Here is an 18227-nt window from a genome sequence, read left to right as displayed (position 1 = left end):
TCTGAATCAGAGTCTCAGAGTGGCTCACAATCTGCTTTATCTTCTCCCCCCACAACACACACCCTGTGAGGTGGGTGGGGCTGAGAGAGCTCTGACAGAAGCTGCCCTTTCAAGGACAACCTCAGCCAGAGCTATGGCTGACCCAAGGCCATTCCAGCAACCGCAAGTGGAGGAGTGGGAAATCAAACCCAGTTCTCCCAGATAAGAGTCCACACACTTCACTACACTAAAAAAAGCCAACGCCATGCTGGGCATTATTAGGAAGGGAATTGAAAATAAATCAGCCAGTATCATAATGCCCCTGTATAAATCAATGGTGTGGTCTCATGTGGAATACTGTGTGCAATTCTGGTCTCCGCACCTCAAAAAAGATATTATAGCACTGGAAAAAGTGCAGAAAAGGGCAACTAAAATGATTAAAGGTTTGGCACACTTTCCCTATGAAGAAAGGTTAAAACGCTTGGGGCTCTTTAGCTTGGAGAAACTTCGACTGTGGGGTGGCATGATCGTGGTTTACAAGATTCCGCATGGGTTGGAGAAAGTAGAGAAGTTCTTTTCTCCCTTTCGCACAATTCAAGAACTCGTGGGCATTCGATGAAATTGCTGAGCAGTCAGGTTAAAATGGATAAAAGGAAGTCCTTCTTCACCCAAAGGGGGATTAACATGTGGAATTCACTGCCACAGGAGGTGGTGGCGGCTACAAGCACAGCCAGCTTCAAGGGGGGATTGGATAAAAATATGGAGCAGAGGTCCATCAGTGGCTATTAGCCACAGTATATATATGTGTGTATACACACACACATATATTGGCCACTGTGTGACACAGAGTGTTGGACTGGAGGGGCCATTGGCCTGATCCAACATGGCTTCTCTTATGTTCTTACACCAAGCTGGCTCTGAAGAAAAGGCTGGTAGTGCAGGAGGACGCTGTAGTCCCCTGAATTGCTGTGGGCTCCTTTGGGGCTGAAGAGGTCTACAGGAAGTACCTTCTGGTCCCTCCTGGCCACTAGGAATGGGGCTGCCTGCCTTCCTGCTGCTGACTGCCCTGGCCCCCTGGGGAAGGCCGGAAGCCAAACTAGAATGGCTGCAGCCACCTTTCTCCCCCTTTCACTATGTGGCAGGGAAGGGGGGATGCAGCTCAAACGGCTTGAACCCACACTCCTACCATGGCAGGCTGCAAACTCTTGGACTGGCCAACTTCCCAGGGCTGTTGGGAGAGGCTGCAGGAGGGGGGGATCATCTCGGCTGCTTGCAGTCCTGGTTGATGAATGCACACAAGGGGGCGTTTGTTGCTGAGGCCAGAAGAATTCCAGGCAGCGAGGGCCTCCTTCCTGGCGGGGGGGGGGGGATGGTGGCCCCCAGGGGCCTGAGGAGAGCTTACTGCCAGCCTCAGGGGTGGTGCCAACTGGTGAGCAGCAGAAGAGAGCCAGAGTCCAGCAGCCCCGTAAGGGCTGGCCAAAGGGGTGTGTGTGTGTGTGTGTGGGGGGGGGGTCAGCTTTCCTGAGCCCCTGCGGCCCCTTCTTCAGAGAGCTGGGGGGGGGGGAAGGGTGATGGATCCAGCCACCTGCCTGCTGCAGCCAGACTAACACGGCCTCCCCCTCAGTGGGGCAGCAGTTGCCCTCCTAGCTCGGGAGCGATTCCCCTTGGCTCTTGCTCCTGGGAACGGCTGGCGGCCAGACCAGCGCTTGGGGGCCCTGCGCTGCACATCTGGGCCAAGGACAGCGAGGAGCTCGGGGGGGGGGCAAGAAGCTCCCCTCTGTTCTGTTGAGGGAAGGGGGCAGCGCTTCTTTTGGGGGCGGCAAGGAGCTGGGGGGTCAGCCTCCAGGTGAGGCTTGGAGATCTGGAATTACAACGGATCTCCAGGCGACAGAGATCGGTTCCCCTGGAGAAAATGGCTGCTTGGATTTTTTGGGGGGGGGTGGGGTAGCTCCGGCGAGAGCCGAAGCGTCTTCGGGCTTTGCGTCGGATGCGCGCTCTACACATGGTCAGAAGCTCGCCGGGCTGGAGCTCTTGGGCGCCCCCACCCCGCGCAGGAGGCGTGGAGGGCGGGGCGGAGGCTGCCCGGGGCTCCTCCCCTTGCCGAAGCAGCGCGCGGGACAGAGCCGGGTGGGCCAGGCAGGCGGGCGGGCAGGCGGGAGCGCAGCGGCCCTGCGGGTGAGTGGCGGCCAGGCGGGGCCGCTGAAGACAAGGCCCTGGGGGCGGGTCGGGGCCTGCGCGGCTGCCCGGCGGGCTCCTTTGCCTGGGGCGCGGCTGCTGGCGGAGCAGGCGCGGGGGAGAAGGGCCGGCTCCTCCTGCGGGCTCTGCTGGCCTCCCGCGGCGGGCGGGCGGGAGACGCTCCATTGCCCGGCCTGACCTGGCCCGCCGCCCGGCCGCCTTCGGGGGGAGCCCGCCGCGGGGCTGCAGGGCCGCGGGATGGCTGGGCGCGGGGGCCGGGGCGCCTGGCGCAGGAGGAGCCCCCGCTAGGCCCGCGCAGCCCTGCCCGCCGGGGAGCGCCGCAGCCGTCGGGGGAGGCCTGCTGTGGCTGGCGCTGAGCGGCCCGGCGGAGGCGAGGCGGCCGCGGCGAGGGGAGGCGGGGGAGGCGGCCAAGCGGCGGCGGCAGGAGGAGCCGTCGGGGGCGGCGGAGGAGCGGGTGCCGCTGGGCCGCGTGGCGCGGGACTACGTGGCGCCGTGCCTGGGGCTGTACGGGCTGTGCGTGAAGGACGGCTTCGCGGGCGAGGCGCTGGGGGCGGCGGTGCTGGCCGAGGTGGGCGCCCTCCACCGCGCCGGCAAGTTCCGCGACGGCCAGCTGGCCAGCCCCGCCGGGCCCCCCGCGCGCACCGTGCGCGGCGACCAGATCGCCTGGGTGGAGGGCCGCGAGCCCGCCTGCCGCGCCATCGGCGCCCTCGTCGCCCGCCTCGACCGCCTCCTGCTCCACTGCGCCGGACGCCTCGGCCGCTACCCACATCACCGGCCGCACCAAGGTGGGTCAGGCCGCCGCCCCCCGCAGGGCCCCGGGAGGGAGCTGGTTTCCCACGGGGAGGGACGAGGAGGGCCCGCAGCACAGGCTCCCTCCCCCCGACGTGCAGAGGGGCCCGCAGCCCTTCTCCCGCTCTTGGGCCCCCCGTGGCACAAAGGCCCGCGCCCTGTAGGACCCGCAAGACCTGGGAAGCGCTCACTTGGCCCACTTGAGGTGTTGGTGGCCTTCCTGCCTTGTGCAGGGGGTTGGGCTAGACGACCCTGGAGGGCCCTTCCGACTCTAGGATTCCATTCTATGACCCCCCTTCCCCTCCCCTCCCCTCTCCTCAAACAGCAGCTGCTCCTCTCTGGGGCGGGCTGCGCCAGAGGTGCTAATTTATTCCCGCTGAGCCGGATCCGCTTTCTTGGCGCCCTGCCGGGCTTCTCTGCTTCCCCAGAATGGGCAGGGTTGGGTGTAGGGATGGGGGGATTTGGCCCTGCTTTCCTTTCACTGCTGGTCTTTGGGGAGGGGGCGGGTTCAGGGACCTGCTGAACTGATTGGGGGCCTGGGGGATTGAACATGCACAGTGCACAATTCCAGCAGGCCCTCACCCCCTGCAGCCCGTTCTTGGGTGGTGCTTACAGCTAGGGAGCTTAAACTCTCTTTATCCCCCCCCCCCCCCAGTTCTGTTCTTGGGATTTCACTTTTTGTTTGTGCAAAGCATGTTGTCCTGTTCTCTTGCTACTCTGCAAAAGGGGCTCTTCCGCCCCCTCCCCGCCTCGCAGCAATGGCTGCTCCTTTCTGGCCTCTTTCACTCTGTCTGCCCTCCAAACATTCATGGGGGGGTCTGCTATAAAGAGAGCGGAAGAATGGAGATGCTACTTGCCCTGACAGACCTCCCTGAAGCGAAGGGCCGGCCACAAACCCCCTGTGCACATGTATGTCTAAGCATGCGCAGAGCTCTTGCATACAAATAGTATCCACAGCCCACCCAGCTGATGGCCCCAGAGCCCTTTTGGTTCCCACTGAGGTTGTCTAGGCAACAGCAGGCAAATCCCTCCCCCAGGGTGATTTCCTGTGGGGATGGTTTCTTCAGACCTGCTTTCCTTTGACCCCAGAGCACCACTGGCTCCCTTGCCCCGCCCCACAGCCGGGCAACTGTGGGGCCAGCCTGTGAGATGCTTCCAGGCACCCTACAGCTTTTTTTCCGGCTGGAGCTGGTTGGCTGCTCTGAGTTCTGTTAAGGAGGAATCTTCTTGGGCACCTCAGTGGGTGGGTGGGGGGCTTATCCTTGCAGGGGGGCGCTTGTGAGACCCAGACTTGCCCAAAAGCCCCATCTGGGGCCGCCCCACCCAGTCTTGGAGCATCTTCCTTTTGCTTCCAGCACAGCTCTTGCTCTAAGAGACATTGCTTCCCATGCAAAAACTGCAGTAGTTGGTACATGCTGCAAAACAACCTGGGTGAAATTAGAGTTGTAGTCCCCCTCCCCCCCCCCCAGCTTTTGCAGTGACGCAGGATTGGGGAGGGATAGAGGGGCACGCAGTCTCACAATCTGCCTTGGGGAGGGCAGGAGGCTGGCTTCCCAGAAGGGAAAGTGGTCCCTGTTTTCCAGGAAAACTAAGACTTGGATTGCTTTCAGCTCTTCCTGGAATTCCTGTAGACCAGGGGTGGCCATCGGTGGCTCTCCAGATGATTTTTGCCTACAACTCCCATCAGCCCCAGCCATTGGCCATGCTGATTGGGGCTGATGGGAGTTGTAGGCAAAAAAACATCTGGAGAGCTACCGTTGGCCACCCCTGCTGTAGACCTCCAGCGCTCCCCCCCCCCCCCAAGAAGACAGGCCACGGAAGCAGCGGATTGGAGCAGTGATACCTGAGGGTTGGGGGGGGGGGCTTCTGAGGGCATGTCTTGGATCTGTTGGCGGAGTGAGGTCTTAAGGCAAGGGGGGGAGGAGGGCTGGATTCCCAGACTTGCAGGGCGGGACTAGCTTTACTGCTTGTGCTTTCTTGCTTCCCCACTGTGTGTGCTGTGTGTGGGGGGGTCGGCCGAAAGGCAGGACTCCTGGATTGTCTGCCCCAGTGATCTTAACAACCGCCCCTCCCCCAGTTTGCCAGAGGGCCCCCCCAAGTGAGAAAGAGAGACCGCAGGGGGAAGCCTCAGCTGCTCCTTCTGAGCTGTTTCCTTTGTGAACCGCAGCGTGGCTGGGGTGCTTGCGTGTGTGTGTGTGCGCGCGGGCGGGGGGGGGGGAGGGAATATTGCAAGGTTTGTGTCCTCGGGTGACCCTGCGAGGGAGGGAGGGAGGGAGGGCTGTCCCACGTGGGGTGGTGGTGGCCCCGTTTGGAGTAGTCACGGGGACTAGATGTCCTTTTTGCTCCCTGGAACAGGACGCTCCAGCCTTTGACAAGAGGGGGGGCTGCCTTTTCCCTCCTCCTCCTCCCTCCCCCCCACTTCTGCAGTGTTGATTGGCTGCCTGCGGCTCTTATTGCGGTGGAGGGGGGAGGAGGGAGGAGGCATCTCAGGGCAAACTCCACCCTGGACGGCAGCTGCTTGAGATGTTTTCACTGGCGTTATTTTTTTGGGGGGGGGGACAACAGAGCTGTCCTCCTGGGCTGCCCCCCCCCAACCTGTCAGCAACCTGTTTTCTCTGCTGTCCCCTCATGTATTGTTTTTTTAAAAACTCATTCATTATCCCCAATCTCTTTTGCCCCCCCTGCAACTCCCAGGTGGACAACCCCTGGGCCCCATTTGCTGCCAAGTCTCTAAGACTTTATTTTTTGTTTCTCAGTGGTCTTAGCTGTGCAATACACAGTAGCACTTCTGAGCACGTGCAGAGTCCTTGTCCCCAGGGTATCGTTGGTAGAGTTGCCAACCTCCAGATCTCCCACTATTACAACTGATCTCCAGAAATGGGGTCTTGTGGTGTCAAAGTGGCTGCTGTGGAAGGTGGACTGTGGCCTTTGACCCAGCTGGGGCCCCTCCCCCCCTCAGGTGTCACCCCCCCAGATGTTTCCCACCGCAGAGCTGGGGCCCAAAGGGAGGGTCCGGGAGGGGTGGGCTGCTCTGCTTTGCTGTGCCCGGTGGGGGGTGGGTGGGATGGGCTCCCCAGAGGACAGAGGGCTCCGCTGTGTGGTTTGGGGGGCGGGTTCTTTGGCTAAGGCTTCCTCAGCTGGGAATCCTGTGCTCTGCATTGGGACAGCTGAAGGCTTAAAGCAGGGGTGTTAAACATGCGGCCCGGGGGCCAAATCAGGCCCCCCGAAGACTCCCATCAGGCTTGCAAGCAACTCACTGTCATCTGCTTCCTTCCGCATCACAGCTTGCTTTGCTGGGCTTGCTCAATCACACAGGAGCTACAGAGCAAAGCGCCTCCTTTGGGGAGGAAGTGGGGGAAGGAGAGCTTGTTTTGCCAGGCTCTCTCAATCGCACAGCAGAGCTACTGAGCCAAGCCTCTCTTCTTTCTGTTGGCTGAGGCTCAACAAGCCCCGAGGTGGAATAGGCCCAGGGTGTGTGTGTTTGTCTTTGTCCTTTATAAAGTTTATAATATCTCCCCTACCTGGCATTACGTTTTATGACACGCAGGGCCTGGCCTGAGAAGGTCTCATTTGTGTCAGCTGCGGCCCTCGTAACAACAAATGAGTTTGACACACATGGCCTAAAGGGATGGAACTCTGAGCATATGCAGAGGGCCAGCTGCACTGACTTATGCCAAAGTCCGGGCACACTTCACTTGAGGATTATGCATGCAACCCCTTTCCCCTTTTGTGTCCTGTTCCTGGCCTGTTTGCCTCCCCCCCCCGCCCTCCCCTTCGCATGCGGCTTATTCTTCGGGGAAGGAGCAGCAGACCCGGCGAGTCTGGCGTTAGCCCCGCCTGGGCCACCCCCTTGGCAGCCTCCTTGCTGAAACGAGCGCGGTCTGTGAGGTGTCCGGTCCTCTCTGTCCCCGGCAATGAACCCCCCTCCTCTCTCCCCTCCCCCCCTCCCCTCCCCTCCAGGCCATGGTGGCATGTTACCCCGGCAACGGCATGGGTTATGTGCGGCACGTGGACAACCCCAGCAGGGACGGGCGCTGCGTCACCTGCATTTATTACCTGAACCGGCAGTGGGACAGCAAGGTAGGTCGGCGAGGAGGGGAAAGACTCCTTTGCACTGATCACTCCCCCCACCCCACCCCCCACGAGTCTCGTGCATGGCCCCCCCCTTTCCCCACTGGTGCAAGGGCACCGCCTCCTCCCCCCCACACCTGCCCCCCTCCTCTCCAGCACTCAGGGCTTGTTGGCTGGTCAGGTTCTGCAAAGGTCATTCTAGGATGCCTGGGCTCTGCGGAAGCTGCGCTGGCACCAGGGACTCTGGGGGAGAAGAAGTGAGAGCAGCGTGCAGGGCATTTACGGCACTGGCAAAACCAGTGAGTGCTCCTGAGTATATGCGGAGTGCCTTTCTTTCAGCCTGGATGTGCCCAGCATCCCCCGCATTGCTCAGGGAGGGGGCTTCCAGGCAGGAATGGAGCAGGGGGTCGAGCCCCAGCCGGGGGCTTTGAGGTGGGACTCCTCAGCTCTGTTTGCCGCTGAGGGTGAGAAACGGAAGTTGAGGGGAGGCCTGGAAATGGCAGGCGGAGCCTCTTCGGAGAGGGGTTCCTGGTTTCTGGACTTGGGCTGGGCGTTGCCCCCCGGGTTATGCCTCTGTGTGACTCAGCTCCCACACAAGCTTGGCCTGGGAGGTTGCAGGGTTGGGAGACTGGCTGGGTCTTTTCTCTTGCTCCTCTTGGTCCTTTCCAAGGAACTTCTCATTTCATTCCGACAACAACCCTGAGAGGTAGACACCCCCCCCCCCTCAAAGCCAGCAAGCTCCCTGAGGTCTTCCACCATCAGCCGCCCGCCCACCCCATTACCTGATATCACCATGGCGGCTGCATTGTATCCTCTTTGAACTAAAAGGTGGATAGAGTGTATGTGTGATGAGAGGTGAATGGCGTGTGTGTGTGACTAGTGGTGAATGGAGCATGTGTGAATCCACCAGGCCTCTCAAGCCATCGGGGGGGGGGGGGATGTGTAGCTCAGAGGCAGAGCAGAAGGGCCCAGATTCTTCCATCTCCAGCTGAAAGGACCAGGCAGGAGGGGACGGGGAAGGTCCTTTTCCGCCTGAGATCCTGGAGAGAGAGCGGCTGCCTGCCTGAGTAGACAAGACTAGCCTTGAGGGGAAGCCCAGTGGGTCTGATTCACTAGAAGGCAGCTTCCTCTCTCTTCCCGCTGTTTGGGGGCCTTACCCAGAATCCCCCGTCACCTCTCCATTCCCAGCATCACAGCTCTGTAGGACATTCTCGGGGGGGGGGGAAGCGGGCTGTGCTGACAGGCCCCCCAATCGCAGAAGCGCCTGGTTTTCACCCCCTCTTCCAGGTCCACGGGGGGATCCTGCAGATCTACCCCGAAGGGCGGTCGGTTGTCGCCAACATAGAGCCCATCTTCGACCGCCTGCTGCTCTTCTGGTCGGATCGGCGCAACCCACATGAAGTGAAGCCGGCCTACGCAACAAGGTGAGGGGGCCGGGGAGGCGAGGGAGCCCCTGGGTGGACAGGATGGGGCCTCTGGCGGGGACTGATGTGGATTAGGATGAGGAAGAGGCTGCGCTCCACCCCTGCACCATTTTCCTGACCTGAAACTGTGGTCCAATGTGGGCTGTTTCTTCTGTTAGGGAAACACACGTGTTGTGTGCGCGCCAGAGGATGTCGTGGTAGCCACAGGCAAAGGCAGCTGGAAAGGGGTCTAGGCTGGTTTATAAATCAGTGTCTACTAGCCATGGGGACTAAAGGGAACCTCCACATTCAGAGGCAGTCAGCTTCTGAATCCCAGAGCCAGGAGGAAACATCGGGAAGGCCTCAGCCTCTCTGCCCTGTTGTTGGCCCTCCAGAGGAACTGGTCGGCCACTGTGTGAGACAGGAGGCTGGACTTGATGGACCCTCCCTGGTCTGATCCAGCAGGGCTCTTCTGATGCTCTTCTCAGAGGAAGGCCTTGGCCTCTCTGCCCTGTTGTTGGCCCTCCAGAGGAACTGGCTGGCCACTGTGTGAGACAGGAGGCTGCACTAGATGGACCCTCACTGGTCTGATCCAGCAGGGCTCTTCTGAGGTTCTTCTCAGGGGAAGGCCTCGGCCTCTCTGCCCTGTTGTTGTCCCTCCAGAGGAACTGGTTGGCCCCTGTGTGAGACAGGAGGCTGGACTAGATGGACCCTCCCTGGTCTGACCCAGCAGGGCTCTTCTGATGTTCTCCTCAGGGAAAGGTCTCAGCTTCTCTGCCCTGTTGTTGACCCTCCAGAGGAACTGGCTGGCCACTGTGTGAGACAGGAGGCTGGACTAGATGGACCCTCCCTGTTCTGATCCAGCAGGGCTCTTCTGATGTTCTTCTCAGGGGAAGGCCTCGGCCTCTCTGCCCTGTTGTTGTCCCTCCAGAGGAACTGGTTGGCCCCTGTGTGAGGCAGGAGGCTGGACTAGATGGACCCTCACTGGTCTGATCCAGCAGGGCTCTTCTGATGCTCTTCTCAGGGGAAGGCCTCGGCCTCTCTGCCCTGTTGTTGGCCCTCCAGAGGAACCAGCTGGCCATTGTGGGGGACAAGAGGCTGGACTAGATGGACTCTCCCTGGTCTGATCCAGCAGGGCTCTTCTGAGGTTCTTCTCAGGGGAAGGCCTCAGCCTCTCTGCCCTGTTGTTGGCCCTCCAGAGGAACTGGCTGGCCCCTGTGTGAGACAGGAGGCTGGACTAGATGGACCCTCCCTGGTCTGATCCAGCAGGGCTCTTCTGATGCTCTTCTCAGGGGAAGGCCTCGGCCTCTCTGCCCTGTTGTTGACCCTCCAGAGGAACTGGTTGGCCACTGTGGGAGACAGGAGGCTGGACTAGATGGACCCTCACTGGTCTGATCCAGCAGGGCTCTTCTGATGTTCTTCTCAGGGGAAGGCCTCGGCCTCTCTGCCCTGTTGTTGGCCCTCCAGAGGAACTAGTTGGCCACTGTGTGAGGCAGGAGGCTGGACTAGATGGACCCTCCCTGGTCTGATCCAGCAGGGCTCTTCTGATGTTCTTCTCAGGGGAAGGCCTCAGCCTCTGCCCTGTTGTTGGATCTCCAGGTTGGCCGCTGTGCGAGACAGACGGTTGGACTGGATGGACCCTCACTGGTCTGATCCAGCAGGGCTCTTCGGATGATCATATTTGGCAAGTAGGGCAAAAGGTGCCCCTGGGCCTCTTTTGGGTTGGGGGCTAAGGTCCCCTCTCTCCATCCTTGGTGGTCCTGATCCAGATTCTGCCCCCAGATGCCTGAGCACAGAATTTGCTAGTACTTGAGAGGTCCTTTGGCACCTAGAGGGGGGAATCCAGATGGAATACTCCTCGTTCACCTGAGGCCCAATCCGCTGGGGGTTCCTGTGGAAACGCTGTGTACATGAACAGGAGCTGCTCGAGCAGATGCAGAACAGACCCACCCTTCTCCCTCCCCACTGAATTGCACCCCAGAGCTGCTCATTAATGCCTTACTCTAGAGGAGGCCATCTGTGCTCCGGCTTCTGCCCACCTCTTCCCCTGTGCTTCTTTCTTCCACAGGTACGCCATCACGGTCTGGTATTTTGATGCCAAAGAGCGGGCAGAAGCCAAAGGGAGGCATCAGCTGGGTAAGTAAAGGGGGGGTGCTTTCCTGGCCTGCCTGGGCCCTGCTGACGTCAAGGGCAGAGACCCACAGGACCATGATTCTGAGCGCCTTTCCCCTTTCGGCAGCCCCCAGGTGGCTGTATCTTGAGATCTGCCGACCTTATTTCCATCTCTCCTTTCTCCCAGTGGCGATCCAAAGCAGCTTACATTTTTGTACTCTTCTGTTTTACCCTCACCAGAACCCTGTTAGGCTGAGAGCCTGTGACTGGCTTAAGTTCAGACAACCAGCTTCTGTGAGGTTCGAACTCAGCTCCTAGGCCAACCCTTTTCACCCTGCTGGCTCTAAACAGAGGCCCCAGCTGTTGTGCCATCTTGTGCATTTCACCCTGAGCTCCTTTGGCTGGCAGAGCAGACAAACTGTTGTAAAGCTGCTTTGATCTTGAAGTCGCCTGGTGCCTGCTTCCCTCCCCCCACCATGCAGGTCCTCCAGGGTGGGTGGGGGGCTTGGAAAGGACCTGGGAAATGGCAAAACCCTGGAGGAGCTTCCGGGGGTCTGTCCTCTTTGGGTTGATTCCCACGATGCAAAGTCAGAGGTGTCCTTTGCTTCTTTGGGTGCCTTTTGAGTGAGTTGCCAGTATTGCTGCACCCCAGCCCCCCCCCCGCCCGCTCTTAATGAGACAAACAGCAGCTCCAACCTCAGGGTCTTTCCAGCTGGTAAGGATGGTGCTGGGTGGGCGAGTCTCTGTATGTGCCATGGGAGGGATGGTGGCTCAGTGGTAGAGCATCTGCTTGGTAAGCAGAAGGTCCCAGGTTCAATCCCCAGCATCTCCAACTCAAAAGGGTCCAGGCAAGTAGGCATGAAAAACCTCAGCTTGAGACCCTGGAGAGCCATGAATGGGGCTGTGGCTCAGTGGTAGAGCATCTGCTTGGTAAGCAGAATGTCCCAGGTTCAATCCCCGGCATCTCCAACTCAAAAGGGTCCAGGCAAGTAGGCATGAAAAACCTCCACTGGAGACCCTGGAGAGCCGCTGCCAGTCTGAGTAGACAGTGCTGACTTTGATGGACCAAGGGGGGTCTGATTCAGTAGAAGGCAGCTTCATATGTTCATATGTTCAGTACTATGGAGTCACCCTTTAGGGGAGGGACGGTGGCTCAGTGGTAGAACATCTGCTTTGTACACAGAAGGTCCCAGGTTCAATCCCCGGCATCTCCAACTCAAAAGGGTCCACGCAAGGAGGCGTGAAAAACCTTCGCTTGAGACCCTGGACAGCTGCTGCCAGTCTGAGCAGACAAGACTGACTTGGATGGGCCCAGGGGGGCGGGGTCTGGTTCAGTAGAGCTGCCTCATATATCCTCAACATCAGAATGGTGCCTTGAGCCTGCAGGGAAGCCGACACCTCCCAGCACGAGAGAGACGTACTGACCTCTTGTCAGCCACTCAGGCTTCCTCTTGGTTGAATTGGCCTGCTCTGTCGTCTCCCCATGTTTTGCCCCGCAAGGCTGCCGTGAAGACGGTGGACGAGGAGGAGGTCTGTTGCAAGCCACACCCCACAGGGTGCAAAGCCAAACCGTGGCTGTCTGTTGGCACAAGTGTTCCCAGGTGCCGTGCTAGAGGCGCTGGTGTTCAGGTCTGCTCCCGTTAGGAGGCACAGAGATCCCAGGTCAGGGTGTGCCCACGTGCCCTTTCTTGGCTCCTTTGTCAACTGAGAAAGGGCAGAGTTGGGTGAGACAGAAGGCACTTGGAAGGTCCCTGCCCAGCTTCCGAGGGTAGGCGGTGGAGGTGGAAGAAGAGGAGAGGGTGACAGTGGGCAAAAGCTGGCTGTTTGGCCCTCCGGAAGGTGACATAATGTTCTTACGCATGCATGAAGAACATTCCTTCTTAGAGAGTTCCCAGCACAAGGCATGCATTGTTTAAAAGCACAGGAGCATTGTGGCCTTTAAAGGGGTGTTTATTCCTATCCCAGATTTATGCAACGACCATTACCTTCTTAGAGCTGGCATGGTGTAGTGACTAGAGTGCCCAACTGGGAACTGGGAGACCCAGATTCGAATCCTGGCTCTTCCGTGAAAGCCTTGGGCTGGTTAGGGCCTCTCAGCCTAACAACGGGTCCAACAAGATGTTTTGGGTACAAACTTTGGAGAGTCAAATTATTTAATGACGGGAGCTTTGACTGGCGAAAGTTTATACCCCCAAAATCCGGCTGGTCTCGGAGGTGCTCTGGACCCCTCTCTTGCTGTCCTCCTGCAGTCCAGCGCAGCTCTCCCCTCTGGACCTTCTCTCTGCCTGGTCCGCCTCACAGGGCTGTTGTGAGGAAAAAGTAGAGGAGAGGAAGAGGAGGACGTGAGCTGCTTTGAGTTCCCACTGGGGAATATGATGATGGAAATAAGTAACTGATTTAAGACCTTATTTAACTGGGTGACTACTGATCCCATCTAGCGAGGGTTTTTTTGCCCCACCCTGAGATGGCTCCCCCATAATTGCACTGCCCCGCCAGCCATGCTGTTATCACCTGGAATTGGGAAAGCCCCCCCTCCGCCAGTTTCTCAGGGCTTAGTGTGTGAACAAGACCCAGAATCTGTCATAGTTTAGTCCCAAAATAACCAGAAGCAATGGAGAATCTCTGAGCCTGGGCAGATTGCAACCCCTCTCCCCCCCCCCCCCCCAGAGCAGACGTGCAGTGACCCCCCCCCCACGGCCTTCCTTTCTGCAGCTGCTGCCCAGAAGGAGGACCCCCCTCCCGCCACGCTGACCAACGGCCCCACCTGACAGGAAGCCGGAAGATGTCGTGGAGACTGGACAGCCAGAGATGCTGGGCTCTCTTGGGCCATTTCAAGCCGCCGCCGCTGCTGCCGCCGCCACCACCTGCGTCTGCTGCCCCGAACCCTGGCCAGGTGTGGCGGGAGGGTCCGTAGTCCCGGCCCAGAAGAGGAAAAGGGGTTGCTTAGGGCGAGCGGAGCCCGGAGGAGGAGAAAAGGGCTGGGCAGGCCTTGCATTTGTAGGAACAGCCCCTCTGCTAAGGTTCCTTTCCGCTTCCTTGTTTCAAGGGGGGGCCCTTCCCTGCTCAAGGCCCCATTGTAGGTGCCCTCCTCAATGGCAGGGACCTTCCAGTTCCCCCCAGAGCTGCTGTGCATGCTTAGCCTGCTCATGTTGATCCATCAGTCAGTCAGTTGCGCTCAAGAGAGAGCAGGAAAGCCCCAGGAGGACGGAGGGGAGGGCAGCGAGGGGGGAGGAAGAGAGGAGATGGAATAAACATTACCTCACGGAAATGGCTTCCGCTGGTGCTTTTTTTGGGGGGGGGGAGAGGAGGCAGAAAATGGAGGCTGGAGCCAGCTGCCCTGGGGAGATGGGTTGAAACGCTTAGCACCGTTTAGCTTAGGAGAAAAAGGCAAATTAAGGGAGACACGATAGAAGTTTATAAAATTCTCCATGGAGTGTTTATACAATTCTCAGTGGAACAGGCTTCCTCGGGAGGTGGCGGGCTCTCCTTCCCTGGAGGTTTTTAAACAGAGGCTAGATGGCCCTCTGACAGCAATGAGGATCCTGTGAATTTGGGGGGAGGGGTTTGTGGGTTCCCTGCATTGTGCAGGGGGTTGGACTAGATGACCCTGGAGGTCCCTTCCAACTCTGATTCTATGAGTGGTCAGGGAGCAAGTGTTCTTCCTCTCTCATACTAGAACCCCCCTCCCCCCGGGGTCATCCAGAGAGGCTGAAGGGGAGGGGGGAGTCAGGACAGGCCAAAGCAAGGACTTTTTCACACAGGGTGGAGTTAGACTGGGGAACTCGCTGCCACAGGATGTGGTGATGGCTGCCAACTTGGAAGGCGTTAAAAAGGGAGTGGAGAAATCCATGGGGGTCAGGACTGTCGGTGGCTACTAGTCACGATGGTCGGCTGCTCTGTCTGGTACCTGAGGCAGGATTCCTCTTGAAATCAAGAGCTGGGCGGGGGGTGGGCAGGTGGAAGGATGCTGTTGCCGTCGTCCTGTCTGAAGGCTTCCTAGAGGCAGTTGGTCGGCCTTTGTGGACAGAATGCTGGACTGGACGGGCCTTCCAGCTGACCCAGCAGGGCTCTTCTGATATTCTTATGACTTGGGGGGGGGGGTGTCTGCTGGATCAGCTGCTTTTCCCTCTGACTACTGCTGTGGGGAGTTTTGGGACCAGAATGGGTGAGTTGTGAGAGGTCAGGTTTCCTGGTGTCTTTGCAGCTGCGGAGGCCCCCAGTTTGGGTGGGCTGACCTCTCCCAATGTCATTTTTCACTCCAAGTTGCCCCACCTTCCCCCATGTTGCTAGTCCTGATGAGTCACACCCACTCCCATGTGGCTGCTGTGTGAATGAGGAGCTGCACCTTAAAAGAGAGAACTAGCTCCACCCCCAACACACTTGTGCTCACCCCCCCCTCCCCATACACGGAGGTGCCCTGATCTGCAAGATGATGAAGATATTGGATTTATACCCCACCCTCTACTCTGAATCTCAGTCTCAGAGCAGCTCACAATCTCCTTTATCTTTTCCCCCTCCACAACAGACACCCTGTGAGGTGGCTGAGGGTGAGAGAGCTCTGACAGCAGCTGCTCTTTCAAGGACAGCTCTGTGAGAGCTATGGCTGACCCAAGGCCATTCCAGCAGCTGCAAGTGGAGGAGTGGGCAATCAAATCCGGTTCTCCCAGATAAGAGTCCACGCACTTCACCACTACACAAACTGATTTATACCCCGCCCTTCTCTCTGAATCAGAGACTCAGAGTGGCTCCTTTATCTTCTCCCCCCACAACAGACACCCTGTGAGGTGGGTGGGGCTGAGAGAGCTCTTGCAGCAGCAGCTGCCTTTTCAAGGACAGCTCTGTGAGAGCTCTGGCTGACCCGAGGCCATTCCAGCAGCTGCAAGTAGAGGAGTGGGGAATCAAACCCGGTTCTCTCAGATAAGAGAGTTATGGCTGACCCAAGGCCATTCCAGCAGGTGCAAGTGGAGGAGTGGGGAATCAAACCCGGTTCTCTCAGATAAGAGAGTTATGGCTGACCCGAGGCCATTCCAGCAGCTGCAAGTAGAGGAGTGGGGAATCAAACCCGGTTCTCTCAGATAAGAGAGTTATGGCTGACCCAAGGCCATTCCAGCAGGTGCAAGTGGAGGAGTGGGGAATCAAACCCGGTTCTCCCAGATAAGAGAGTTATGGCTGACCCGAGGCCATTCCAGCAGCTGCAAGTAGAGGAGTGGGGAATCAAACCCGCTTCTCCCAGATAAGAGAGCTCTGGCTGGCCCAAGGCCATTCCAGCAGGTGCAAGTGGAGGAGTGGGGAATCAAACCCGCTTCTCCCAGATAAGAGAGCTCTGGCTGGCCCAAGGCCATTCCAGCAGGTGCAAGTGGAGGAGTGGGGAATCAAACCCGCTTCTCCCAGAGAAGAGTCTGCTCACTTCACCACTACACCAAACTGAGGTCTGCTGGGGTCATCTGCAGCTGCTGTGGGCAGAACTCTGTCGGCCTCTTGTGCAGAGTGAAATTTAGGTGAAGGGGTGGAGAGTGCAGCACGTGTCCCTTCCCAATCCACCCCTCTTGTGGCGAAAGAGGCTGGCTTCTATTCAGGCTCCCTTCCAGGTGGGATTTTAGAGCAGGAGGGATGCAGGGACAGCACAGGCCACCAGGTGGCCCCACTGGGCCATCTTGCAGGAGCACTTTTACAGCTTTCCTGGTGGTGGCAGTGGGATACCTTGCAGGTTGTTCTTGTAATGCCTCTGAATCCCCAGCAAGCAGAGAAGGGGAAACTCACACTGGGGGTGGGAAAAGGGCCTCTTCTGGTCATCCTGTCTCAAAAGGGCCTGGCAGAGTTGGAGCCAATTCAGAGGAGGGCAGCCCGTTAGTGGACTGGAGCATCCTCCCTAGGAGAAAAGGCCGAAGGGTCTGGGATGTTTCAGCTTAGAAAAGAGGCGACTAAGGCAGGACTTGATCGAGGTTTATATCGTCGTGCAGAGAGCTGGCAAGGAGAACTTCGCCCTCCAAAATACAAGAACTTGCGGGCATCCAGTGGAGCTGATGGGCAGGAGGTTCAGGAGGGACAAACGGAAATGCTACTTGATGCAGAAGGATTAAAATGTGGGATTCACTGCCAGAGGATGCAATGATGGCCACAGGAATACACAGCTTTAAAGGGGGTTTTATTCATAGCTATGAGCTGATCCTGCATTGAGCAGGGGGTCAGACTAGATGGCCCTCATGGCCCCTTCCAACTCTGGGATTCGGCAGGGCTCTTCTGATGCCCTTCTGGCTTTCCCTGCCCCCTTCCCCAGGCCTCCCCCTAGTTGGATGCCAGCCCCCGCCAACGTACATGTGCAGCGCTTGTGAGAACATCTTTTGATCATGTGCAAAGTGTTTTCCCCTTATCAGTCCCAAAGCACAGCCAGCTGACAGAGGTGAGTTTTAAGGCATGGGGGTGGGCAGGCTGTCACAAAGCCCCAGCCTCTGTTCTTCTGTTCAGGAAAGCTACAGCCTTGTACTGGAGAGAGCTCATCCAGATGTTCCCCATCCTCCCTGTCTCCCTCTTTCCCCTATGCACTAAGAACATAAGAGGAGCCCTGTTGGATCCGGCCAGTGGCCTATCCAGTCTAACACTCTGTGTCACACAGTGGCCAAAGAAACCAGGTGCCATCAGGAGGTCCATCAGTGGGGCCAGGACACTAGAAGCCCTCCCACTGTTGCCCCCCCCCCACAAGCGCCAAGAAGGCAGAGCATCACTGCCCCAGACATAAGAACATAAGAGAAGCCATGTTGGATCAGGCCAATGGCCCATCCAGTCCAGCACTCTGTGTCACACAGTGGCCAAAAAACCCAGGGGCCATTAGGAGTTCCATCAGTGGGGCCAGGACACTAGAATCCCTCCCACTGTTGCCCCCACCCCCCAAGCACCTAGAATACAGAGCATCACTGCCCTGGATATAAGGACACAAGAGAAGCCATGCTGGATCAGGCCAGTGGCCCATCCAGTCCAACTGTCACCCAGTGGCCCAAAAACCCAGGCATCATCAGGAAGTTCACCAGTGAAGTCAGGACACTAGAAGCTCTCCCACTGTGGCCCCTCTCCAAGCACCAAGAAGGCAGAGCATCACTGCCTCACACGTAAGAACATAAGAGAAGCCCTGTTGGATCAGGCCAAAGGCCCACGCAGTCCAACATTCTGTGTCACACAGTGGCAAAAACCCAGGTGCCATCAGGAGGTCCATCAGTGGGGCCAGGACACTAGAAGCCCTCCCACTGTTGCTCCCCCCCCAAGTACCAAGAAGACAGAGCATCACTGCCGCAGACACCATGGCTGAAAAAGGTTTTGGTGCAACCCCCTAATGCAGGGGTGGCCAACAGTAGCTCTCCAGATGTTTTTTGCCTACAACTCCCTTCAGCCCCAGCCATTGGCCAAGCTGCCTGAGGCTGATGGGAGCTGTAGGCAAAAAACATCTGGAGAGCTACCGTTCGCCACCCCTGCCCTTGTGTCAAGAGGACTGGCTGTAGCCCCCTGCTTGCTTCTTTGCCATGTGCCAAGTGTGCCATGCCCAGATGCTTGGAGAGTCCCTCTCCTCTCCTCACATGCTGGCAGATGCATTTCAGAAACCCGAAGGGCGTCTGGGTAAAGTCTCCTCTGGCCTGCAGACTGACGCTTTCAGCCCTCCCTACGGAGAAGCAGCCTCCACTCAGGCTA

General features: G+C 58.4%; 2 protein-coding genes across 2 annotated transcripts in view; one reads left to right on the top strand and one right to left on the bottom strand.

The window, feature by feature from the left end:
- Positions 1-18227, bottom strand: part of LOC132586353 (cytochrome P450 2G1-like) — a 520878-nt gene that overhangs the window by 172450 nt on the left and 330201 nt on the right. The gene's annotated exons all lie outside the window — the stretch shown is intronic.
- On the top strand, positions 1967-13818 carry EGLN2 (egl-9 family hypoxia inducible factor 2). The gene is given in 7 exon segments (XM_060257801.1): positions 1967-2154; positions 2266-2938; positions 2940-2960; positions 6925-7044; positions 8323-8459; positions 10507-10574; positions 13263-13818. Coding segments are annotated over 7 exon segments (1263 nt in total). The 3' UTR covers positions 13319-13818.

Source organism: Heteronotia binoei, chromosome 17 (genome assembly GCF_032191835.1).
Source record: "Heteronotia binoei isolate CCM8104 ecotype False Entrance Well chromosome 17, APGP_CSIRO_Hbin_v1, whole genome shotgun sequence".
NCBI classification, from domain to species: domain Eukaryota; kingdom Metazoa; phylum Chordata; class Lepidosauria; order Squamata; family Gekkonidae; genus Heteronotia; species Heteronotia binoei.
Note: the sequence above shows the minus strand (reverse complement) of the source record. Positions and strands in the feature narration are given on the sequence as shown.